The following is a 25,411-nucleotide window of genomic DNA, read 5'->3' on the forward strand; positions in this document are numbered from 1 at the left end:
TTGTTGTGATTTGGCGCTATATAAATACAATTGAATTGAATTGGGCAGCACGGTGGCACGGTGGTTAGCACTGTTGCCGCACAGCAAGAAGGTCCTGAGTTCAATTCCAACATCAGGCCGGGGTCTTTCTGTGTGGAGTTTGCATGTTCTCCCCGTGTTTGCGTGGGTTCCCTCCGGGTACTCCGGCTTCCTCCCACCGTCCAAAGACATGCAGCTTGTGGGGATAGGTTAATTGGATAATCCAAATTGCCATTAGGTGTGAACGTGAGTGTGAATGGTTGTCTGTCCCTGTGTGTTGGCCCTGCGACAGACTGGCGACCTGTCCAGGGTGTACCCTGCCTCTCGCCCTATGACAGCTGGGATAGGCTCCAGCGCCCCCCGCGACCCTTGAATTGAATTGAATTGAAGTGAGGCCATGATGCATTTTATTGTAGCTCATCATCATCCGACCCTGCCCTGAAAATAGCTGAAGAAATGTTGGCATACCGAAAGGTTTGCTTTGGGGGTACTATTTGGTGCCATTTTAAGTTAACAACTATTAAAAAAAAAAAAAAAGAGTCATATTTTGTGTGATTTTTTCATTACTGTTGTATATACTATATTAATGTTTGACCACATTTGGGAATCAGAGCAGAGAGAAGATGACAACAGGTGGCGCCATATTGCCAACTGACTAGTCTTCTTCATAAAATATGATACAAAAGCATGATTACAAATACAATAAATGCTTCTGGATGGCAAATGCTCTGTTCAGTACACACGTTTTACTTTGAACACATAGGTATGCAGCATGCACACAACATGCATTCATCCTTTTTGGTTGAGTCCATGGTGATGGCCTGTGTCTTTCCGAGTTCTCCTCAAACACTTTGGCTTCCCTCTACAATGTTAGGCCTCTTATTAACCTTTGTCATGTCATGCACACATTGCTCAAGAGCTGTTGTCATATTGGATGTGATAACCTGTAGCGATCACATCCAATAACTCATGTGTTGTTTACATACAAATGATCACTGCTTTTTTTTCACTGCTGTGCTGCTGGTTGCAGCAATCACCAGGGATAGAGAATCTTTTTTGTTGCCTTTCAGGTGATTTGGATAGAAGAGGAGCATCACATAAAAGGTAGTATCAGTTCTAAATTATTTGAAATCCAAGTATCTGTTTCAAACAATATTTGACTGTGAGGCTTGGTTACCGGTTGTTGCTGGTTCTCACTGGTTGTCACTAGTTGTTACCGCTTGCTGCTGGTGCAGCAGCACTGACAGCTAACATGGCGGTTAAATCGACACATTTTGCTGCACCCATTTTTAGTTTTAATTGTTTTATGTCAGCTTTTCAGCTCCACCTTCTCCACTTCTTCCACACTAAACTTTTTCTACAAGCTGCGTGAGCGCACACCAAAGGTAGGGGAGGTGCTCAGGTTCACTGTCATTGATCATAATCGATCGATAGTGAAAAGTCCCCGCTCAATGCTCAGCTCAAATGCACAAATATATACAATTATGAGATATTCATGAAGTATTTTTATTTTATTTTGCCATTTATATATGTTGGCACTAACAGTGCTCAAGACAATACTTATATACTGTCAATATGTGACATATTGAAGTCGCGTTTGAATTTGCGCTTGTTTTTTGCTTTCACTTTGCAATCGCACGAACTGTGTATAGAGAGCGACAGCACTGATTGGTGAGTGATGATAATTTGTGCACCAATTCCTCTGACATCGTCTTATCAATCGTTAGCTTACTACGCAAACATGACAAGTGAAATCTCCTGCAGCTTAAACATGTGAGAGGTTGATCGCGCAGAGAATCGCTGAGCGTTATGTGAGTGCGTGTGTAAAAGCAGCAGGATATATATTTTAGTTCTGCTGAGCCAAATAAGACAGGTCAGGGTGAAGAAGTGACAGCCAAAGAAAAGCTTACCACAAAACGGAGAAGTTATGACAAATCAGACTATAAGGCAAAAAGAAAGTGCAGCTTTATGGTTTCATGGACAAAAGAATTTCTGTGGCTGCGATATGATGAGCTAAATAACCAGGGCTGCACATAAGTGGTCCGCAGGTGCGCATTCGCTGTCAAAATAAAAAACACGCACAAGGGTTAGGGTTAAATTTAAAAACTGTACTTTTGAGTTAAAATATATATTTATAATTTTAATAAATGACAAATTAAAAAGGCATGAACATTTTTTTTGTATCGAAAAAATATCGAACCGTGACACCAAAGTATCGAACCGAACCGTGAATTTTGTGTATTGTTGCACCCCTAATATATATATATATGTGTGTAATTTTAACAAGAACTTTATTGAACAATCAGTGAGTATACAACATACAAACAGATGAGGTATACAAGTGGAACATAAATATGAACAACCAGCGGTTAAAGAAAAAAAGAAAAAAAACCACACCGATAGAGTTGGGAAGCAGGTACCATGCTTGTTACATCAGCTAACAATACTAACTTCCACAACACTCACCAAGACAGTCGGAGGTTAGGTAAAACAGAGCAAATAAATTATTGAGAAATTATAAGAAAATACATTAGGCAGGAAAGGAAAAAGAATAACTGTGGAAGTTCAAATTCACTGGGCTACACGTGCTTTCTTTCTATAGCCTTTGAACCTTGAAAAATATAACCTCATCACAGTAACGCATAATTTTATTATGCATTACATCCAATACTGCTCATACATTTAGTGAGTAACTAGTCACAATAATGCGCACAGATACGATTTATAGATCAGTCAACACATTCCAGCACCTTTAGGCAACTGTTTTTGTGATTTGGTGCTGTAAATAAAACTGAAATCAAGTGAATTTTGACTTATGGAGTCACACAAACCACCTGCAACTCAACACCTCAAAGACTAAGGAACTGGTTGTGGACTTCGGGAGGTCTAGAGAAGGTCCACTGCCGGTTCAGATAGAGGGGGAGGAGGTGGTCAACAAGTACAAGTACCTCGGGCTGTGGGTGGACAATAAACTGGACTGGTCATGCAACACAGAGCACCTGTATAAAAAAGCCCAAAGCCGACTGTACTTCCTCAGGAGGCTGAGGTCTTTTAACATCTGCAGGAAGCTCCTGAGGATGTTTTACCAGTCAGTGGTTGCTGGAGTACTTTTCTATGCTGTGGTGTGCTGGGGGAGCAGCACAGCAAAGAGGGACTCATCCAGGCTGGAGAAACTGATCAGGAGGGCTAGCTCTGTGGTCGGCATGAAGCTGGACACTCTGGTGACAGTGGCAGAGAAAAGGACATTAAAGAAACTGATGGACATTATGGACAATGCTGGGCATCCTCTGCACACGGCCATAAACAACCAGAAGAGTCTGTTCAGTGACAGGTTGCTTCTCCCCAAGACAAGAACTAACAGACTTAAAAACTCCTTTGTCCCACACGCCATCAGACTGTTTAACTCCTCTCTGGAGGGGAGAGGGAGGGGAAACAGGAGGACAAAGGAGGGGGGAACAACTAAGCTGTAGTGCCTCTTCACCTCACTGTACAATACCTTGTGCAATACTTTTTGTAAATAGTCAACAGACTCAATACTTGAAATGTGCAATTCACTTGTATTTTTATTTTTTTATTCCTATTTATTCTATTTATCCCCTTTGTATATTTTATTTATATTTGTCTCTGTATTTATATATGTGTATGTGTGTATATATATATAACAGTTCTGTAACTGTAACTTTGGTCGTTGCTGTGCTTTTTTTGGAAGTCGAATTTCCCAGAGGAACCCACCCGAGGGATTAATAAAGTTCTATCTTATCTTATCTTATCTTATCTTATCTCTTAACCTGTGCTGCTAGCTTTTAGCCTGCAAAGCTATCCATTAGCCTTCACTACTGCCTTACAAGTAAATGCTGCCCAAAGAGAGTCCTTCTTGTTGGTATAATAGCTACAATATTATCTATAATATCCATTGCTTGTTCCTAACTAGTTTTATGGCCTTTGTTGTAGAAGCACAGTTCCCACCTTGAAGCAGCCCTCTATAAACATGCATTTATGCAGCTGCGCTACAGTTTTTGCAATATTGCACCCCTAAATAAATCTTTACAGAACTTTGCCTTCACCAGAAACTACTGCCTAGCCCAGGCTGATGTTCTGTAGCTATGGAAACCAAGAATTCCAAAATCTTGTGATGTCATCACCTCGTTGTTATAAGACATTGTTATAAGACACTAAAGATCATAGTTCTCACACACAGCTCATTGCATCTTTGCAGAGTGAAGAGTGAAATCCTGAAACTAAATTAACCTAAATGAATCACACAATGTCAAAGTCTTGGCCAACTTATACTGCACCACGTCCTGTGGATCTGAATAACCCTCTAGGTAAGTCAAATGGGATTCATATGGTAATTATGCATGCTTCTGGGTTTTTATTTGAGGCAACTGAATTTGACTTAAACAAAATCATCTTTTGTTGATTTCAGGACACCAAACAGAGCCTTGCATCTCCACACTGGTGAAGATGACTCCAGATGGAAGAATAGAGGGAAGAAAGAGAAGGGACTTACCTGAAAGACTGGACAAATCCCCCAAAAAAAGCAAAAGCAGTGGAGGTCCAAAACCGGGTCCCAGCCACTTTGTTTCTGGGGAATCCAGTTTGAAATGTAAGTGATAAGACCTGTTTTAGCTGTGACATTATCTTGGCTATGTAGTTTATTTTGTGACTTTAACTGTGTACTTAACGGTCTTTAACTTTGTAGTTGGTTCATTTAGCCTTCTTTGTGTTGATTTTCAGTGTGCAGTTATTGCTTTAATGCACGATTGCCAGACCTTAGAAAGTCAGTAGAAAGCAGTTGACACAGAGTTGGACTGAAAATGCTTAAAGTCAAACTACTTTTTCCATTTTAGTTGGCCTTCTCATAGTGCCTTCAAGCGACTCTAGTATAATTAAGAGGAGCAACAAACGGAAGAGCACTAGTGACGAATCTGAGGGACCATCCAGCAAAAAAAGCAGGACAACGAGCCCAGAGGAGAGTCCCACCCAGGAACCCTCTGAAACATGTGACTCACCGAGGATATCCGGCACTGACAGAAAAGGTAAGATAATGGCAATATTTCTGAGCTGGATCACAAGATCCTTTAGAATTTGTCCTGGGGTTTGAGATTGGGTTTGATTCCTGTGGGACCAATCGACAATAAGAGACACTCTGGGCAGTAATGACGTTACCTACCTACTAATCTGCTAAAATGTAGCTGCTATTTACCAATTAATAGAAATGTTATAGCAAAGCTCTATAGGACTGTGCCAGCTGTTTTCTGTGTAACAAGTCATAACCTGTATGTTTTTCCTGTGTGTCTGCAGAAGACTTCCTGGAAAAATATCAAGAGCTGGAGGTGCTGGGTCATGGAGGCTTTGCCACCGTGTTTTCTGGAATACGCATAAAAGACCGTTTTCCAGTATGGCTTCTTACATTTGCATTTCACAGATCTTCAGTTTATTCCTGTTTGTACTTCTCTAACCCAGAAAATGTCTTTAATGCAGGTGGCAATCAAACATGTTCAACAGCGCAGACTTGCGCGCACAACAATGGTAAGCGTCTTTTCTTATTCCAGCAGGTATTTATATTATTTCAGGCCTTCTCAAGCATCAAGCATAAGGCACGTATTTCCTCCGTGCATGAACCAGACTGGTCTCACAGTTGTGTGTGAAATCGTCAGGAAATATGGTCGAATTCTATGAACAGTGGGTCACCTTATTGTTTAAACTGACATGTTTCAGTGGAAAGAATGCTTTTTAAAGATCAGGTCATTTTGTGACTATTTCAAAACTGTCTGTACGCTGATAGCTACTTTTGTTGAAATTCTGAATACTGACCTGAAGTAACTTTCCTTCTGAAGGATTGGAATGGGAAAAGTACTGATGTTCCCCTGGAGGTGGCGCTACTGATACAAGTTGGGGCTGGACCACATGATACGGAAAGCAGTATAACCCCACTTCTACTTGACTGGTTTGATCTGGAAGATGAGCTTATTATGGTTTTTGAGAAACCAGAAAATTGCATGGACTTAGACAATTACCTCAAAACTACAGATAAACCTCTGTCAGAGACACATGTTAAGGTAAGTGACGAGCATTTGGAGCTTACAGCAGTTTTTCATAGAGAATGTCCTGTGCTCCAAATATGGCTTCCTTTCTTTTAGGTCATAATGAAGCAACTAGTTGACGCAGCCATTACGATGGATAACAAGGGGGTTTTCCACCGAGATATTAAACCACACAACATTCTAATTGAAACATCTTCGGAGGAACCCCGAGTGCGATACATCGATTTTGGCTGTGGAGTCACGTTTACTCCGGGACAAAGGTTCAGGAGGAACGCAGGTATGTTTTCAGCCACAGCGTTGTGCTGTCATGAACTGTCTCCACATCATGTTCCCTCCCCATTAATTCTTCTTATCTTTGTGTTTTAGGAACCAGGATCTACTATAGTCCAGAGTGGTTCATGTACGGCTTCTGCTCTGCAGAATATACTACAGCCTGGCAGCTGGGTGTTGTGATGTACCAGCTGTTACACAACAAGTTAACATTTGACTGCGACTACAAGATCATCAACCAAAACCCACCGATTTTAGCTGACATTTCAAACAGTAAGATTTCTGCCAAAAGGGCTGTTGATATAAGAAAGGTGAAATAACTTTGTGGATAACTTTAACAAGAGTATTTCATTTCTGTAAAGAATGCAGGGATTTTTTGACGGGGTGTCTGAGGAAGCACTACAAGGACCGCTTCACCCTGGAGGATCTTCGGAATCACATGTGGCTCAAATGATTTCTGCGCACCATGAACTAAAAGGTTATGGAGCAAAAGCTCCAACACATCACAAGTCATCAACAAGTCACTTTTCAAATTTAGTAGCAATGTTGCAGTTGCTGTCACGTGGCTCTTTTTTGGTGTTTTCTTTTCCAATCCAGCAGCAAGCAGTCTGAGACCTCCATCTGACCTTCATCTAAATATAGTGTCAAGTGGCAGCTGTGTAAAGGCAAGAGAGGACCCAAATGCACAGCTCTAGACACACGGTGATGACCTCAAAGGCAGGTCTTTATTAACAGGAACGTAAGAAGCCATACAATAACTAACCTGGGAGCAACTAAAGCTGAGGCGCTGGGAAGACACGGTAAATGCACACAACCTAGAGGGACGACGCAACACAGAACAAAGGGACACTCTGACATAAATACACAGAAGGTAATGAGAGAAGTGGGAACACACGGGGAACACAGCTGAAGACAATTAGCGAGCAGGGAGGACACGAAACTGAAAATACTGACACCAAGATGTGGACCTTAAACACAACACAGTACACAGAGATGAGCACAGAGAGAGAGAGGCAGAGAAGAAGGATGAATATGGGGGGATGAGGAGAACACAGAACACAAAAGATGGGAACACGGTACCAGAACAAACACCACAATAAAAACATGGACACAGGGGGAATCCAAATACCAAACCAACCAATCCAATGGACATAAGGAACAAAATACAAAACTACAGGAAAACTAAGAACACTGGGTCAAAATGACCCAGGACCATGACATATAGGCTTTTGTAGGCTTGCTTTATGAAAAATGTCATTGATGAAAATGTAGTGTATATCTGTTATTAACCTCTGTCTCTCTTCCACAGCATGTCTTTATCCTGTCTTCCTTCTCTCACCCCAACCGGTCGCAGCAGATGGCCGCCCCTCCCTGAGCCTGGTTCTGCCGGAGGTTTCTTCCTGTTAAAAAGGGAGTTTTTCCTTCCCACTGTCGCCAAAGTGCTTGCTCATAGGGGGTCATATGATTGTTGGGTTTTTCTCTGTATCTATGAAGCGCCTTGAGGCGACTTTTGTTGTGATTTGGCGCTATATAAATACAATTGAATTGAATTGGGCAGCACGGTGGCACGGTGGTTAGCACTGTTGCCGCACAGCAAGAAGGTCCTGAGTTCAATTCCAACATCAGGCCGGGGTCTTTCTGTGTGGAGTTTGCATGTTCTCCCCGTGTTTGCGTGGGTTCCCTCCGGGTACTCCGGCTTCCTCCCACCGTCCAAAGACATGCAGCTTGTGGGGATAGGTTAATTGGATAATCCAAATTGCCATTAGGTGTGAACGTGAGTGTGAATGGTTGTCTGTCCCTGTGTGTTGGCCCTGCGACAGACTGGCGACCTGTCCAGGGTGTACCCTGCCTCTCGCCCTATGACAGCTGGGATAGGCTCCAGCGCCCCCCGCGACCCTTGAATTGAATTGAATTGAAGTGAGGCCATGATGCATTTTATTGTAGCTCATCATCATCCGACCCTGCCCTGAAAATAGCTGAAGAAATGTTGGCATACCGAAAGGTTTGCTTTGGGGGTACTATTTGGTGCCATTTTAAGTTAACAACTATTAAAAAAAAAAAAAAAGAGTCATATTTTGTGTGATTTTTTCATTACTGTTGTATATACTATATTAATGTTTGACCACATTTGGGAATCAGAGCAGAGAGAAGATGACAACAGGTGGCGCCATATTGCCAACTGACTAGTCTTCTTCATAAAATATGATACAAAAGCATGATTACAAATACAATAAATGCTTCTGGATGGCAAATGCTCTGTTCAGTACACACGTTTTACTTTGAACACATAGGTATGCAGCATGCACACAACATGCATTCATCCTTTTTGGTTGAGTCCATGGTGATGGCCTGTGTCTTTCCGAGTTCTCCTCAAACACTTTGGCTTCCCTCTACAATGTTAGGCCTCTTATTAACCTTTGTCATGTCATGCACACATTGCTCAAGAGCTGTTGTCATATTGGATGTGATAACCTGTAGCGATCACATCCAATAACTCATGTGTTGTTTACATACAAATGATCACTGCTTTTTTTTCACTGCTGTGCTGCTGGTTGCAGCAATCACCAGGGATAGAGAATCTTTTTTGTTGCCTTTCAGGTGATTTGGATAGAAGAGGAGCATCACATAAAAGGTAGTATCAGTTCTAAATTATTTGAAATCCAAGTATCTGTTTCAAACAATATTTGACTGTGAGGCTTGGTTACCGGTTGTTGCTGGTTCTCACTGGTTGTCACTAGTTGTTACCGCTTGCTGCTGGTGCAGCAGCACTGACAGCTAACATGGCGGTTAAATCGACACATTTTGCTGCACCCATTTTTAGTTTTAATTGTTTTATGTCAGCTTTTCAGCTCCACCTTCTCCACTTCTTCCACACTAAACTTTTTCTACAAGCTGCGTGAGCGCACACCAAAGGTAGGGGAGGTGCTCAGGTTCACTGTCATTGATCATAATCGATCGATAGTGAAAAGTCCCCGCTCAATGCTCAGCTCAAATGCACAAATATATACAATTATGAGATATTCATGAAGTATTTTTATTTTATTTTGCCATTTATATATGTTGGCACTAACAGTGCTCAAGACAATACTTATATACTGTCAATATGTGACATATTGAAGTCGCGTTTGAATTTGCGCTTGTTTTTTGCTTTCACTTTGCAATCGCACGAACTGTGTATAGAGAGCGACAGCACTGATTGGTGAGTGATGATAATTTGTGCACCAATTCCTCTGACATCGTCTTATCAATCGTTAGCTTACTACGCAAACATGACAAGTGAAATCTCCTGCAGCTTAAACATGTGAGAGGTTGATCGCGCAGAGAATCGCTGAGCGTTATGTGAGTGCGTGTGTAAAAGCAGCAGGATATATATTTTAGTTCTGCTGAGCCAAATAAGACAGGTCAGGGTGAAGAAGTGACAGCCAAAGAAAAGCTTACCACAAAACGGAGAAGTTATGACAAATCAGACTATAAGGCAAAAAGAAAGTGCAGCTTTATGGTTTCATGGACAAAAGAATTTCTGTGGCTGCGATATGATGAGCTAAATAACCAGGGCTGCACATAAGTGGTCCGCAGGTGCGCATTCGCTGTCAAAATAAAAAACACGCACAAGGGTTAGGGTTAAATTTAAAAACTGTACTTTTGAGTTAAAATATATATTTATAATTTTAATAAATGACAAATTAAAAAGGCATGAACATTTTTTTTGTATCGAAAAAATATCGAACCGTGACACCAAAGTATCGAACCGAACCGTGAATTTTGTGTATTGTTGCACCCCTAATATATATATATATGTGTGTAATTTTAACAAGAACTTTATTGAACAATCAGTGAGTATACAACATACAAACAGATGAGGTATACAAGTGGAACATAAATATGAACAACCAGCGGTTAAAGAAAAAAAGAAAAAACCCTACACCGATAGAGTTGGGAAGCAGGTACCATGCTTGTTACATCAGCTAACAATACTAACTTCCACAACACTCACCAAGACAGTCGGAGGTTAGGTAAAACAGAGCAAATAAATTATTGAGAAATTATAAGAAAATACATTAGGCAGGAAAGGAAAAAGAATAACTGTGGAAATTCAAATTCACTGGGCTACACGTGCTTTCTTTCTATAGCCTTTGAACCTTGAAAAATATAACCTCATCACAGTAACGCATAATTTTATTATGCATTACATCCAATACTGCTCATACATTTAGTGAGTAACTAGTCACAATAATGCGCACAGATACGATTTATAGATCAGTCAACACATTCCAGCACCTTTAGGCAACTGTTTTTGTGATTTGGTGCTGTAAATAAAACTGAAATCAAGTGAATTTTGACTTATGGAGTCACACAAACCACCTGCAACTCAACACCTCAAAGACTAAGGAACTGGTTGTGGACTTCGGGAGGTCTAGAGAAGGTCCACTGCCGGTTCAGATAGAGGGGGAGGAGGTGGTCAACAAGTACAAGTACCTCGGGCTGTGGGTGGACAATAAACTGGACTGGTCATGCAACACAGAGCACCTGTATAAAAAAGCCCAAAGCCGACTGTACTTCCTCAGGAGGCTGAGGTCTTTTAACATCTGCAGGAAGCTCCTGAGGATGTTTTACCAGTCAGTGGTTGCTGGAGTACTTTTCTATGCTGTGGTGTGCTGGGGGAGCAGCACAGCAAAGAAGGACTCATCCAGGCTGGAGAAACTGATCAGGAGGGCTAGCTCTGTGGTCGGCATGAAGCTGGACACTCTGGTGACAGTGGCAGAGAAAAGGACATTAAAGAAACTGATGGACATTATGGACAATGCTGGGCATCCTCTGCACACGGCCATAAACAACCAGAAGAGTCTGTTCAGTGACAGGTTGCTTCTCCCCAAGACAAGAACTAACAGACTTAAAAACTCCTTTGTCCCACACGCCATCAGACTGTTTAACTCCTCTCTGGAGGGGAGAGGGAGGGGAAACAGGAGGACAAAGGAGGGGGGAACAACTAAGCTGTAGTGCCTCTTCACCTCACTGTACAATACCTTGTGCAATACTTTTTGTAAATAGTCAACAGACTCAATACTTGAAATGTGCAATTCACTTGTATTTTTATTTTTTTATTCCTATTTATTCTATTTATCCCCTTTGTATATTTTATTTATATTTGTCTCTGTATTTATATATGTGTATGTGTGTATATATATATAACAGTTCTGTAACTGTAACTTTGGTCGTTGCTGTGCTTTTTTTGGAAGTCGAATTTCCCAGAGGAACCCACCCGAGGGATTAATAAAGTTCTATCTTATCTTATCTCTTAACCTGTGCTGCTAGCTTTTAGCCTGCAAAGCTATCCATTAGCCTTCACTACTGCCTTACAAGTAAATGCTGCCCAAAGAGAGTCCTTCTTGTTGGTATAATAGCTACAATATTATCTATAATATCCATTGCTTGTTCCTAACTAGTTTTATGGCCTTTGTTGTAGAAGCACAGTTCCCACCTTGAAGCAGCCCTCTATAAACATGCATTTATGCAGCTGCGCTACAGTTTTTGCAATATTGCACCCCTAAATAAATCTTTACAGAACTTTGCCTTCACCAGAAACTACTGCCTAGCCCAGGCTGATGTTCTGTAGCTATGGAAACCAAGAATTCCAAAATCTTGTGATGTCATCACCTCGTTGTTATAAGACACTAAAGATCATAGTTCTCACACACAGCTCATTGCATCTTTGCAGAGTGAAGAGTGAAATCCTGAAACTAAATTAACCTAAATGAATCACACAATGTCAAAGTCTTGGCCAACTTATACTGCACCACGTCCTGTGGATCTGAATAACCCTCTAGGTAAGTCAAATGGGATTCATATGGTAATTATGCATGCTTCTGGGTTTTTATTTGAGGCAACTGAATTTGACTTAAACAAAATCATCTTTTGTTGATTTCAGGACACCAAACAGAGCCTTGCATCTCCACACTGGTGAAGATGACTCCAGATGGAAGAATAGAGGGAAGAAAGAGAAGGGACTTACCTGAAAGACTGGACAAATCCCCCAAAAAAAGCAAAAGCAGTGGAGGTCCAAAACCGGGTCCCAGCCACTTTGTTTCTGGGGAATCCAGTTTGAAATGTAAGTGATAAGACCTGTTTTAGCTGTGACATTATCTTGGCTATGTAGTTTATTTTGTGACTTTAACTGTGTACTTAACGGTCTTTAACTTTGTAGTTGGTTCATTTAGCCTTCTTTGTGTTGATTTTCAGTGTGCAGTTATTGCTTTAATGCACGATTGCCAGACCTTAGAAAGTCAGTAGAAAGCAGTTGACACAGAGTTGGACTGAAAATGCTTAAAGTCAAACTACTTTTTCCATTTTAGTTGGCCTTCTCATAGTGCCTTCAAGCGACTCTAGTATAATTAAGAGGAGCAACAAACGGAAGAGCACTAGTGACGAATCTGAGGGACCATCCAGCAAAAAAAGCAGGACAACAAGCCCAGAGGAGAGTCCCACCCAGGAACCCTCTGAAACATGTGACTCACCGAGGATATCCGGCACTGACAGAAAAGGTAAGATAATGGCAATATTTCTGAGCTGGATCACAAGATCCTTTAGAATTTGTCCTGGGGTTTGAGATTGGGTTTGATTCCTGTGGGACCAATCGACAATAAGAGACACTCTGGGCAGTAGTGACGTTACCTACCTACTAATCTGCTAAAATGTAGCTGCTATTTACCAATTAATAGAAATGTTATAGCAAAACTCTATAGGACTGTGCCAGCTGTTTTCTGTGTAACAAGTCATAACCTGTATGTTTTTCCTGTGTGTCTGCAGAAGACTTCCTGGAAAAATATCAAGAGCTGGAGGTGCTGGGTCATGGAGGCTTTGCCACCGTGTTTTCTGGAATACGCATAAAAGACAGTTTTCCAGTATGGCTTCTTACATTTGCATTTCACAGATCTTCAGTTTATTCCTGTTTGTACTTCTCTAACCCAGAAAATGTCTTTAATGCAGGTGGCAATCAAACATGTTCAACAGCGCAGACTTGCGCGCACAACAATGGTAAGCGTCTTTTCTTATTCCAGCAGGTATTTATATTATTTCAGGCCTTCTCAGGCATCAAGCATAAGGCACGTATTTCCTCCGTGCATGAACCAGACTGGTCTCACAGTTGTGTGTGAAATCGTCAGGAAATATGGTCGAATTCTATGAACAGTGGGTCACCTTATTGTTTAAACTGACATGTTTCAGTGGAAAGAATGCTTTTTAAAGATCAGGTCATTTTGTGACTATTTCAAAACTGTCTGTACGCTGATAGCTACTTTTGTTGAAATTCTGAATACTGACCTGAAGTAACTTTCCTTCTGAAGGATTGGAATGGGAAAAGTACTGATGTTCCCCTGGAGGTGGCGCTACTGATACAAGTTGGGGCTGGACCACATGATACGGAAAGCAGTATAACCCCACTTCTACTTGACTGGTTTGATCTGGAAGATGAGCTTATTATGGTTTTTGAGAAACCAGAAAATTGCATGGACTTAGACAATTACCTCAAAACTACAGATAAACCTCTGTCAGAGACACATGTTAAGGTAAGTGACGAGCATTTGGAGCTTACAGCAGTTTTTCATAGAGAATGTCCTGTGCTCCAAATATGGCTTCCTTTCTTTTAGGTCATAATGAAGCAACTAGTTGACGCAGCCATTACGATGGATAACAAGGGGGTTTTCCACCGAGATATTAAACCACACAACATTCTAATTGAAACATCTTCGGAGGAACCCCGAGTGCGATACATCGATTTTGGCTGTGGAGTCACGTTTACTCCGGGACAAAGGTTCAGGAGGAACGCAGGTATGTTTTCAGCCACAGCGTTGTGCTGTCATGAACTGTCTCCACATCATGTTCCCTCCCCATTAATTCTTCTTATCTTTGTGTTTTAGGAACCAGGATCTACTATAGTCCAGAGTGGTTCATGTACGGCTTCTGCTCTGCAGAATATACTACAGCCTGGCAGCTGGGTGTTGTGATGTACCAGCTGTTACACAACAAGTTACCATTTGACTGCGACTACAAGATCATCAACCAAAACCCACCGATTTTAGCTGACATTTCAAACAGTAAGATTTCTGCCAAAAGGGCTGTTGATATAAGAAAGGTGAAATAACTTTGTGGATAACTTTAACAAGAGTATTTCATTTCTGTAAAGAATGCAGGGATTTTTTGACGGGGTGTCTGAGGAAGCACTACAAGGACCGCTTCACCCTGGAGGATCTTCGGAATCACATGTGGCTCAAATGATTTCTGCGCACCATGAACTAAAAGGTTATGGAGCAAAAGCTCCAACACATCACAAGTCATCAACAAGTCACTTTTCAAATTTAGTAGCAATGTTGCAGTTGCTGTCACGTGGCTCTTTTTTGGTGTTTTCTTTTCCAATCCAGCAGCAAGCAGTCTGAGACCTCCATCTGACCTTCATCTAAATATAGTGTCAAGTGGCAGCTGTGTAAAGGCAAGAGAGGACCCAAATGCACAGCTCTAGACACACGGTGATGACCTCAAAGGCAGGTCTTTATTAACAGGAACGTAAGAAGCCATACAATAACTAACCTGGGAGCAACTAAAGCTGAGGCGCTGGGAAGACACGGTAAATGCACACAACCTAGAGGGACGACGCAACACAGAACAAAGGGACACTCTGACATAAATACACAGAAGGTAATGAGAGAAGTGGGAACACACGGGGAACACAGCTGAAGACAATTAGCGAGCAGGGAGGACACGAAACTGAAAATACTGACACCAAGATGTGGACCTTAAACACAACACAGTACACAGAGATGAGCACAGAGAGAGAGAGGCAGAGAAGAAGGATGAATATGGGGGGATGAGGAGAACACAGAACACAAAGGATGGGAACACGGTACCAGAACAAACACCACAATAAAAACATGGACACAGGGGGAATCCAAATACCAAACCAACCAATCCAATGGACATAAGGAACAAAATACAAAACTACAGGAAAACTAAGAACACTGGGTCAAAATGACCCAGGACCATGACATATAGGCTTTTGTAGGCTTGCTTTATGAAAAATGTCATTGATGAAAATGTAGTGTATATCTGTTATTAACCTCTGTCTCTCTTCCACAGCATGTCTTTATCCTGTCTTCCTTCTCTCACCCCAACCGGTCGCAGCAGATGGCCGCCCCTCCCTGAGCCTGGTTCTGCCGGAGGTTTCTTCCTGTTAAAAGGGAGTTTTTCCTTCCCACTGTCGCCAAAGTGCTTGCTCAAAGGGGGTCATATGATTGTTGGGTTTTTCTCTGTATCTATGAAGCGCCTTGAGGCGACTTTTGCTGTGATTTGGCGCTATATAAATACAATTGAATTGAATTGGGCAGCACGGTGGCACGGTGGTTAGCACTGTTGCCGCACAGCAAGAAGGTCCTGAGTTCAATTCCAACATCAGGCTGGGGTCTTTCTGTGTGGAGTTTGCATGTTCTCCCCGTGTTTGCGTGGGTTCCCTCCGGGTACTCCGGCTTCCTCCCACCGTCCAAAGACATGCAGCTTGTGGGGATAGGTTAATTGGATAATCCAAATTGCCATTAGGTGTGAACGTGAGTGTGAATGGTTGTCTGTCCCTGTGTGTTGGCCCTGCGACAGACTGGCGACCTGTCCAGGGTGTACCCTGCCTCTCGCCCTATGACAGCTGGGATAGGCTCCAGCGCCCCCCGCGACCCTTGAATTGAAGTGAGGCCATGATGCATTTTATTGTAGCTCATCATCATCCGACCCTGCCCTGAAAGTAGCTGAAGAAATGTTGGCATACCGAAAGGTTTGCTTTGGGGGTACTATTTGGTGCCATTTTAAGTTAACAACTATTAAAAAAAAAAAAAAAGAGTCATATTTTGTGTGATTTTTTCATTACTGTTGTATATACTATATTAATGTTTGACCACATTTGGGAATCAGAGCAGAGAGAAGATGACAACAGGTGGCGCCATATTGCCAACTGACTAGTCTTCTTCATAAAATATGATACAAAAGCATGATTACAAATACAATAAATGCTTCTGGATGGCAAATGCTCTGTTCAGTACACACGTTTTACTTTGAACACATAGGTATGCAGCATGCACACAACATGCATTCATCCTTTTTGGTTGAGTCCATGGTGATGGCCTGTGTCTTTCCGAGTTCTCCTCAAACACTTTGGCTTCCCTCTACAATGTTAGGCCTCTTATTAACCTTTGTCATGTCATACACACATTGCTCAAGAGCTGTTGCCATATTGGATGTGATAACCTGTAGCGATCACATCCAATAACTCATGTGTTGTTTACATACAAATGATCACTGCTTTTTTTTCACTGCTGTGCTGCTGGTTGCAGCAATCACCAGGGATAGAGAATCTTTTTTGTTGCCTTTCAGGTGATTTGGATAGAAGAGGAGCATCACATAAAAGGTAGTATCAGTTCTAAATTATTTGAAATCCAAGTATCTGTTTCAAACAATATTTGACTGTGAGGCTTGGTTACCGGTTGTTGCTGGTTCTCACTGGTTGTCACTAGTTGTTACCGCTTGCTGCTGGTGCAGCAGCACTGACAGCTAACATGGCGGTTAAATCGACACATTTTGCTGCACCCATTTTTAGTTTTAATTGTTTTATGTCAGCTTTTCAGCTCCACCTTCTCCACTTCTTCCACACTAAACTTTTTCTACAAGCTGCGTGAGCGCACACCAAAGGTAGGGGAGGTGCTCAGGTTCACTGTCATTGATCATAATCGATCGATAGTGAAAAGTCCCCGCTCAATGCTCAGCTCAAATGCACAAATATATACAATTATGAGATATTCATGAAGTATTTTTATTTTATTTTGCCATTTATATATGTTGGCACTAACAGTGCTCAAGACAATACTTATATACTGTCAATATGTGACATATTGAAATCGCGTTTGAATTTGCGCTTGTTTTTTGCTTTCACTTTGCAATCGCACGAACTGTGTATAGAGAGCGACAGCACTGATTGGTGAGTGATGATAATTTGTGCACCAATTCCTCTGACATCGTCTTATCAATCGTTAGCTTACTATGCAAACATGACAAGTGAAATCTCCTGCAGCTTAAACATGTGAGAGGTTGATCGCGCAGAGAATCGCTGAGCGTTATGTGAGTGCGTGTGTAAAAGCAGCAGGATATATATTTTAGTTCTGCTGAGCCAAATAAGACAGGTCAGGGTGAAGAAGTGACAGCCAAAGAAAAGCTTACCACAAAACGGAGAAGTTATGACAAATCAGACTATAAGGCAAAAAGAAAGTGCAGCTTTATGGTTTCATGGACAAAAGAATTTCTGTGGCTGCGATATGATGAGCTAAATAACCAGGGCTGCACATAAGTGGTCCACAGGTGCGCATTCGCTGTCAAAATAAAAAACACGCACAAGGGTTAGGGTTAAATTTAAAAACTGTACTTTTGAGTTAAAATATATATTTATAATTTTAATAAATGACAAATTAAAAAGGCATGAACATTTTTTTTGTATCGAAAAAATATCGAACCGTGACACCAAAGTATCGAACCGAACCGTGAATTTTGTGTATTGTTGCACCCCTAATATATATATATATGTGTGTAATTTTAACAAGAACTTTATTGAACAATCAGTGAGTATACAACATACAAACAGATGAGGTATACAAGTGGAACATAAATATGAACAACCAGCGGTTAAAGAAAAAAAGAAAAAAAACCACACCGATAGAGTTGGGAAGCAGGTACCATGCTTGTTACATCAGCTAACAATACTAACTTCCACAACACTCACCAAGACAGTCGGAGGTTAGGTAAAACAGAGCAAATAAATTATTGAGAAATTATAAGAAAATACATTAGGCAGGAAAGGAAAAAGAATAACTGTGGAAGTTCAAATTCACTGGGCTACATGTGCTTTCTTTCTATAGCCTTTGAACCTTGAAAAATATAACCTCATCACAGTAACACATAATTTTATTATGCATTACATCCAATACTGCTCATACATTTAGTGAGTAACTAGTCACAATAATGCGCACAGATACGATTTATAGATCAGTCAACACATTCCAGCACCTTTAGGCAACTGTTTTTGTGATTTGGTGCTGTAAATAAAACTGAAATCAAGTGAATTTTGACTTAACCTGTGCTGCTAGCTTTTAGCCTGCAAAGCTATCCATTAGCCTTCACTACTGCCTTACAAGTAAATGCTGCCCAAAGAGAGTCCTTCTTGTTGGTATAATAGCTACAATATTATCTATAATATCCATTGCTTGTTCCTAACTAGTTTTATGGCCTTTGTTGTAGAAGCACAGTTCCCACCTTGAAGCAGCCCTCTATAAACATGCATTTATGCAGCTGCGCTACAGTTTTTGCAATATTGCACCCCTAAATAAATCTTTACAGAACTTTGCCTTCACCAGAAACTACTGCCTAGCCCAGGCTGATGTTCTGTAGCTATGGAAACCAAGAATTCCAAAATCTTGTGATGTCATCACCTCGTTGTTATAAGACATTGTTATAAGACACTAAAGATCATAGTTCTCACACACAGCTCATTGCATCTTTGCAGAGTGAAGAGTGAAATCCTGAAACTAAATTAACCTAAATGTATCACACAATGTCAAAGTCTTGGCCAACTTATACTGCACCACGTCCTGTGGATCTGAATAACCCTCTAGGTAAGTCAAATGGGATTCATATGGTAATTATGCATGCTTCTGGGTTTTTATTTGAGGCAACTGAATTTGACTTAAACAAAATCATCTTTTGTTGATTTCAGGACACCAAACAGAGCCTTGCATCTCCACACTGGTGAAGATGACTCCAGATGGAAGAATAGAGGGAAGAAAGAGAAGGGACTTACCTGAAAGACTGGACAAATCCCCCAAAAAAAGCAAAAGCAGTGGAGGTCCAAAACCGGGTCCCAGCCACTTTGTTTCTGGGGAATCCAGTTTGAAATGTAAGTGATAAGACCTGTTTTAGCTGTGACATTATCTTGGCTATGTAGTTTATTTTGTGACTTTAACTGTGTACTTAACGGTCTTTAACTTTGTAGTTGGTTCATTTAGCCTTCTTTGTGTTGATTTTCAGTGTGCAGTTATTGCTTTAATGCACGATTGCCAGACCTTAGAAAGTCAGTAGAAAGCAGTTGACACAGAGTTGGACTGAAAATGCTTAAAGTCAAACTACTTTTTCCATTTTAGTTGGCCTTCTCATAGTGCCTTCAAGCGACTCTAGTATAATTAAGAGGAGCAACAAACGGAAGAGCACTAGTGACGAATCTGAGGGACCATCCAGCAAAAAAAGCAGGACAACGAGCCCAGAGGAGAGTCCCACCCAGGAACCCTCTGAAACATGTGACTCACCGAGGATATCCGGCACTGACAGAAAAGGTAAGATAATGGCAATATTTCTGAGCTGGATCACAAGATCCTTTAGAATTTGTCCTGGGGTTTGAGATTGGGTTTGATTCCTGTGGGACCAATCGACAATAAGAGACACTCTGGGCAGTAGTGACGTTACCTACCTACTAATCTGCTAAAATGTAGCTGCTATTTACCAATTAATAGAAATGTTATAGCAAAGCTCTATAGGACTGTGCCAGCTGTTTTCTGTGTAACAAGTCATAACCTGTATGTTTTTCCTGTGTGTCTGCAGAAGACTTCCTGGAAAAATATCAAGAGCTGGAGGTGCTGGGTCATGGAGGCTTTGCCACCGTGTTTTCTGGAATACGCATAAAAGACAGTTTTCCAGTATGGCTTCTTACATTTGCATTTCACAGATCTTCAGTTTATTCCTGTTTGTACTTCTCTAACCCAGAAAATGTCTTTAATGCAGGTGGCAATCAAACATGTTCAACAGCGCAGACTTGCGCGCACAACAATGGTAAGCGTCTTTTCTTATTCCAGCAGGTATTTATATTATTTCAGGCCTTCTCAGGCATCAAGCATAAGGCACGTATTTCCTCCGTGCATGAACCAGACTGGTCTCACAGTTGTGTGTGAAATCGTCAGGAAATATGGTCGAATTCTATGAACAGTGGGTCACCTTATTGTTTAAACTGACATGTTTCAGTGGAAAGAATGCTTTTTAAAGATCAGGTCATTTTGTGACTATTTCAAAACTGTCTGTACGCTGATAGCTACTTTTGTTGAAATTCTGAATACTGACCTGAAGTAACTTTCCTTCTGAAGGATTGGAATGGGAAAAGTACTGATGTTCCCCTGGAGGTGGCGCTACTGATACAAGTTGGGGCTGGACCACACGATACGGAAAGCAGTATAACCCCACTTCTACTTGACTGGTTTGATCTGGAAGATGAGCTTATTATGGTTTTTGAGAAACCAGAAAATTGCATGGACTTAGACAATTACCTCAAAACTACAGATAAACCTCTGTCAGAGACACATGTTAAGGTAAGTGACGAGCATTTGGAGCTTACAGCAGTTTTTCATAGAGAATGTCCTGTGCTCCAAATATGGCTTCCTTTCTTTTAGGTCATAATGAAGCAACTAGTTGACGCAGCCATTACGATGGATAACAAGGGGGTTTTCCACCGAGATATTAAACCACACAACATTCTAATTGAAACATCTTCGGAGGAACCCCGAGTGCAATACATCGATTTTGGCTGTGGAGTCACGTTTACTCCGGGACAAAGGTTCAGGAGGAACGCAGGTATGTTTTCAGCCACAGCGTTGTGCTGTCATGAACTGTCTCCACATCATGTTCCCTCCCCATTAATTCTTCTTATCTTTGTGTTTTAGGAACCAGGATCTACAATAGTCCAGAGTGGTTCATGTACGGCTTCTGCTCTGCAGAATATACTACAGCCTGGCAGCTGGGTGTTGTGATGTACCAGCTGTTACACAACAAGTTACCATTTGACTGCGACTACAAGATCATCAACCAAAACCCACCGATTTTAGCTGACATTTCAAACAGTAAGATTTCTGCCAAAAGGGCTGTTGGTATAAGAAAGGTGAAATAACTTTGTGGATAACTTTAACAAGAGTATTTCATTTCTGTAAAGAATGCAGGGATTTTTTGACGGGGTGTCTGAGGAAGCACTACAAGGACCGCTTCACCCTGGAGGATCTTCGGAATCACATGTGGCTCAAATGATTTCTGCGCACCATGAACTAAAAGGTTATGGAGCAAAAGCTCCAACACATCACAAGTCATCAACAAGTCACTTTTCAAATTTAGTAGCAATGTTGCAGTTGCTGTCACGTGGCTCTTTTTTGGTGTTTTCTTTTCCAATCCAGCAGCAAGCAGTCTGAGACCTCCATCTGACCTTCATCTAAATATAGTGTCAAGTGGCAGCTGTGTAAAGGCAAGAGAGGACCCAAATGCACAGCTCTAGACACACGGTGATGACCTCAAAGGCAGGTCTTTATTAACAGGAACGTAAGAAGCCATACAATAACTAACCTGGGAGCAACTAAAGCTGAGGCGCTGGGAAGACACGGTAAATGCACACAACCTAGAGGGACGACGCAACACAGAACAAAGGGACACTCTGACATAAATACACAGAAGGTAATGAGAGAAGTGGGAACACACGGGGAACACAGCTGAAGACAATTAGCGAGCAGGGAGGACACGAAACTGAAAATACTGACACCAAGATGTGGACCTTAAACACAACACAGTACACAGAGATGAGCACAGAGAGAGAGAGGCAGAGAAGAAGGATGAATATGGGGGGATGAGGAGAACACAGAACACAAAGGATGGGAACACGGTACCAGAACAAACACCACAATAAAAACATGGACACAGGGGGAATCCAAATACCAAACCAACCAATCCAATGGACATAAGGAACAAAATACAAAACTACAGGAAAACTAAGAACACTGGGTCAAAATGACCCAGGACCATGACATATAGGCTTTTGTAGGCTTGCTTTATGAAAAATGTCATTGATGAAAATGTAGTGTATATCTGTTATTAACCTCTGTCTCTCTTCCACAGCATGTCTTTATCCTGTCTTCCTTCTCTCACCCCAACCGGTCGCAGCAGATGGCCGCCCCTCCCTGAGCCTGGTTCTGCCGGAGGTTTCTTCCTGTTAAAAGGGAGTTTTTCCTTCCCACTGTCGCCAAAGTGCTTGCTCAAAGGGGGTCATATGATTGTTGGGTTTTTCTCTGTATCTATGAAGTGCCTTGAGGCGACTTTTGTTGTGATTTGGCGCTATGTAAACAAAATTGAATTGAATTGAATTGAGGCCATGATGCATTTTATTGTAGCTCATCATCATCCGACCCTGCCCTGAAAATAGCTGAAGAAATGTTGGCATACCGAAAGGTTTGCTTTGGGGGTACTATTTGGTGCCATTTTAAGTTAACAACTATTAAAAACAAAAAAAAAAGAGTCATATTTTGTGTGATTTTTTCATTACTGTTGTTGTCCCAAGAAGCAAGATGGCGCCTGTGTTTGGCTGTGCCGCTGCCTCCGTCCGTGTGTTTGTTTACTTTATATGTTATGCAAGTGTTCTTGCTACAGTTTTGTCCGATGTCATCTCCCTTCGGATTTATGATCGCCATGCGTTACTGGCGATCAAATCTGCTATGGATAACTTTCAGAGTCAACGATACGACGTTGTTTTCCCACCGCCGCTTGAGCGCGACGCAGCACCCGGTTCACCTCCACTCTTGGTCAATTTTGCTTCAGAGGCCTCGTCGGAGGAAGCGGGGGAAGAGAGCCGGCTTTGTTGTCCTGCTCCGTCGTCTTCGGAAAGAGGCAGATCTTCGGGGGCTTTATTCCTGGGCTGCTAGCGGTAAGATCCGCCTGAGACTTGTCGGAGCTGGATTAATCCCCACAACCCACTGTGTTTACCACCCAAGCTTCCACCTAAAAGTATGGAAAGCAATGCCTCATCGCGGCAGGAACCCTGTTTTGCTGCGCAGCTTACCGCATAGTACGAACTCTGTTCCTGGAAACTCTACCCCTGTCCCGGTGGGTCGCAGCGTTAAATGGATGTTAATTAATGCGCGCTCAATTGCCAACAAGTCTTATATCTTAAATGACTTGTTCTGTGCGGAGAAGCTTGATTTTATGTTTATCTCTGAGACGTGGCAGCGTGAGAATGAAGTCTCACATCTTTTAGAGCTGTGTCCCACTGACTGTTCATTTCTCTGTGTGCCTCGGATATCTGGACGAGGGGGTGGAACAGAGGTAATTTTCAAAAAGACATTCTTATGCCAGATGATCTCCTCAAGCTGTTACAACTCTTTTGAGATGATTATGATAAAAATTGGACGAGAACAGCCCATATACGGCATTTTAATTTATCGTCCACCTGGGTCTGCTGCAGCTTTTCTGTCAGACCTACAAGAATTTTTAACTTCCACGATTAAACTGGGCGAGGTCATCATTGTTGGTGACTTCAACATTCATGCAGAGGACTCATCAAATAGTACCACTAAGGAGTTCCTGAGCATTATGGACTCTTTTAATTTTGTTCAACATGTATCAGGTCCTACTCACACAGCTGGGCATACTCTGGACTTGGTCTTCACCTGTGGTGTTTCCCTTGACCACATGAACTTAAATGATGTTTCTTTTAGCGATCATAAGTCAGTCTTTTTTAATGTATTGTTCAATTCAGAGTCTCTTCCCCAAAGTTTTATTAGGCGCAGGCGCATTATTGATGACTCTGTCATTTTAAAGTTTTCTTCTCTTTTTAATTTTAAACCTTCTTCTGACGAGGTTGACATCCTTATTAATTCTTTTAATGAACACTGTCTTGACATTCTTAATCAGGTTGCTCCTTTCAAAACTAGTCATTGCACTGTTAGTTCCTGCACACCATGGTTAAATAATCAAACCCGTGGTCTTCAACGCTCCTGTCGAAAAGCAGAGCGTCTCTGGAAGTCCTACTCACTGTCATTGTAAGCTGTATATATAGAACACCAGGTTCTAATATTGAAATTTTTAAGGAGTGGGTAGATAAAACATTCATTAGGACAAATCAAAAAGTCATGTTCATTTGTGGGGATTTTAACATAGATCTACTAAATCCAAACAAGCAGAGAGCGACAGAGGAATTTATTAATACAATGTATAGCTTGGGACTTTTTCCAGTGATCACTAAGCCCAGCAGGATTATGGATCAGTATGGAACGCCAGGACTGCCATAATGAATTAATTAAATACACCATTAAATAATTAATTAAATGTGGCAATAATTAATTAAAATTGGAATTAATTAATTAAATAAATAGTTATGACACATGTAATTAATTAATTATTGACACATTTAATTAATTATTTATGTATTTCACATTTTAATTAATTATTGACACATGTAATTAATTAATTATTGACACATTTAATTAATTATTTATGTATTTCACATTTTAATTAATTATTGACACATTTAATTAATTATTGACACATTTAATTAATTATTTAATGATATATTTATTTATTTCATTTTGGCAGTCCTGACGCCTGGCTCTCGTCATGAAATAATTTTATCTGTCAGCCTCACCCATCAAACTCAGGGGGCGGGGTTAACGCTGCCCATGCAGCTTCTCTAACATTTGATTGGTTGCCGTGCAAAGTAAGTCAAAACAGGTCGATCCTAGAAAATCGATTGCTTGTGTAGACTTGGGGCAGCCAGTTATCCCAGAATGCAGATCAAATCACAAGCAGCAATGGTGGTGGTGTAGTTTTAAAATACCCCGTTTTTCTGTCACCAGCTACACTTTTAACAGTGTTTTAGCCGCGAATGTCGCGACGTATGTCTGGTCAGGTTGTCAACATAGAACATGTTTGCAAAAGTGCTCAGATGTTTTCAGAGATTTCACTAGCTCTGCTAACAGTTAGCATGCAGAGTGCACCGAGGGGGTTACGTTAACCGGTTTGTTTACATATTCCACTCTCCGTGTTCCACATGTTGCATTCGCAGATTCTCATTTTCACCGAACGATCGTCTCTTTCCGCCTGGTCTTGTGTCTCTGTGCTTCTGTAACATAAAGAACGAGCTGACATTTTTCTCATGAAACCAGCGATCAGCTCAACAGACCCTCAGTTTACCTGCATGCATCCTCCTCCTC

General features: G+C 41.4%; 2 protein-coding genes and 1 long non-coding RNA gene across 4 annotated transcripts; all 3 read left to right on the forward strand.

Annotated features, from left to right (window-relative positions):
- Positions 1 to 984: 984 nt before the first annotated feature.
- LOC143413322 (uncharacterized) lies at positions 985 to 6,450 on the forward strand. Its single transcript, XM_076876145.1, has 8 exons — positions 985 to 1,122; positions 4,235 to 4,343; positions 4,445 to 4,624; positions 4,869 to 5,057; positions 5,323 to 5,417; positions 5,859 to 6,080; positions 6,162 to 6,325; positions 6,432 to 6,450. The coding sequence occupies exons 2-8, from the start codon at positions 4,271 to 4,273 to the stop codon at positions 6,448 to 6,450; spliced, it is 942 nt and encodes a 313-aa protein (XP_076732260.1). The 5' UTR covers positions 985 to 1,122; positions 4,235 to 4,270.
- Positions 6,451 to 8,829: 2,379 nt separating this feature from the next.
- LOC112436212 (serine/threonine-protein kinase pim-2-like) lies at positions 8,830 to 16,179 on the forward strand. Of its 2 annotated transcripts, XR_013093933.1 has the most exons (11): positions 8,830 to 8,967; positions 12,052 to 12,160; positions 12,262 to 12,441; positions 12,686 to 12,874; positions 13,140 to 13,234; positions 13,320 to 13,367; positions 13,676 to 13,897; positions 13,979 to 14,159; positions 14,249 to 14,425; positions 14,515 to 14,952; positions 15,462 to 16,179. XR_013093933.1 is itself a non-coding variant. In XM_076876102.1 (10 exons), exons 2-10 carry the CDS (start codon positions 12,088 to 12,090, stop codon positions 14,604 to 14,606), a joined length of 1,257 nt encoding a protein of 418 aa, XP_076732217.1. In that variant the 5' UTR covers positions 8,830 to 8,967; positions 12,052 to 12,087; the 3' UTR covers positions 14,607 to 16,177. The 2 variants fall into 2 exon arrangements, 1 of the variants encoding a protein (XP_076732217.1); XM_076876102.1 differs by having other exon boundaries at positions 14,515 to 16,177.
- Positions 16,180 to 20,962: 4,783 nt separating this feature from the next.
- LOC143413334 (uncharacterized) lies at positions 20,963 to 22,554 on the forward strand. Its single transcript, XR_013093950.1, has 3 exons — positions 20,963 to 21,023; positions 21,113 to 21,289; positions 21,379 to 22,554. It is a non-coding gene; the product is annotated as an uncharacterized LOC143413334 (long non-coding RNA).
- Positions 22,555 to 25,411: the final 2,857 nt, after the last annotated feature.

Source organism: Maylandia zebra, linkage group LG17 (assembly GCF_041146795.1).
Source record: "Maylandia zebra isolate NMK-2024a linkage group LG17, Mzebra_GT3a, whole genome shotgun sequence".
Taxonomy (NCBI): domain Eukaryota; kingdom Metazoa; phylum Chordata; class Actinopteri; order Cichliformes; family Cichlidae; genus Maylandia; species Maylandia zebra.

Bases quoted from the DNA above. Each gene is read 5' to 3' on its own strand.
- LOC143413322 (XM_076876145.1), top strand. From the start codon at position 4,271: ATGAATCACACAATGTCAAAGTCTTGGCCAACTTATACTGCACCACGT. The intron at 4,625-4,868 runs GTAAGTGATAAG...TTTCCATTTTAG, and splicing joins TGGGGAATCCAGTTTGAAAT to TTGGCCTTCTCATAGTGCCT. The intron at 6,081-6,161 runs GTAAGTGACGAG...CCTTTCTTTTAG, and splicing joins TGTCAGAGACACATGTTAAG to GTCATAATGAAGCAACTAGT.
- LOC112436212 (XM_076876102.1), top strand. From the start codon at position 12,088: ATGAATCACACAATGTCAAAGTCTTGGCCAACTTATACTGCACCACGT. The intron at 12,161-12,261 runs GTAAGTCAAATG...TGTTGATTTCAG, and splicing joins GGATCTGAATAACCCTCTAG to GACACCAAACAGAGCCTTGC. The intron at 12,442-12,685 runs GTAAGTGATAAG...TTTCCATTTTAG, and splicing joins TGGGGAATCCAGTTTGAAAT to TTGGCCTTCTCATAGTGCCT.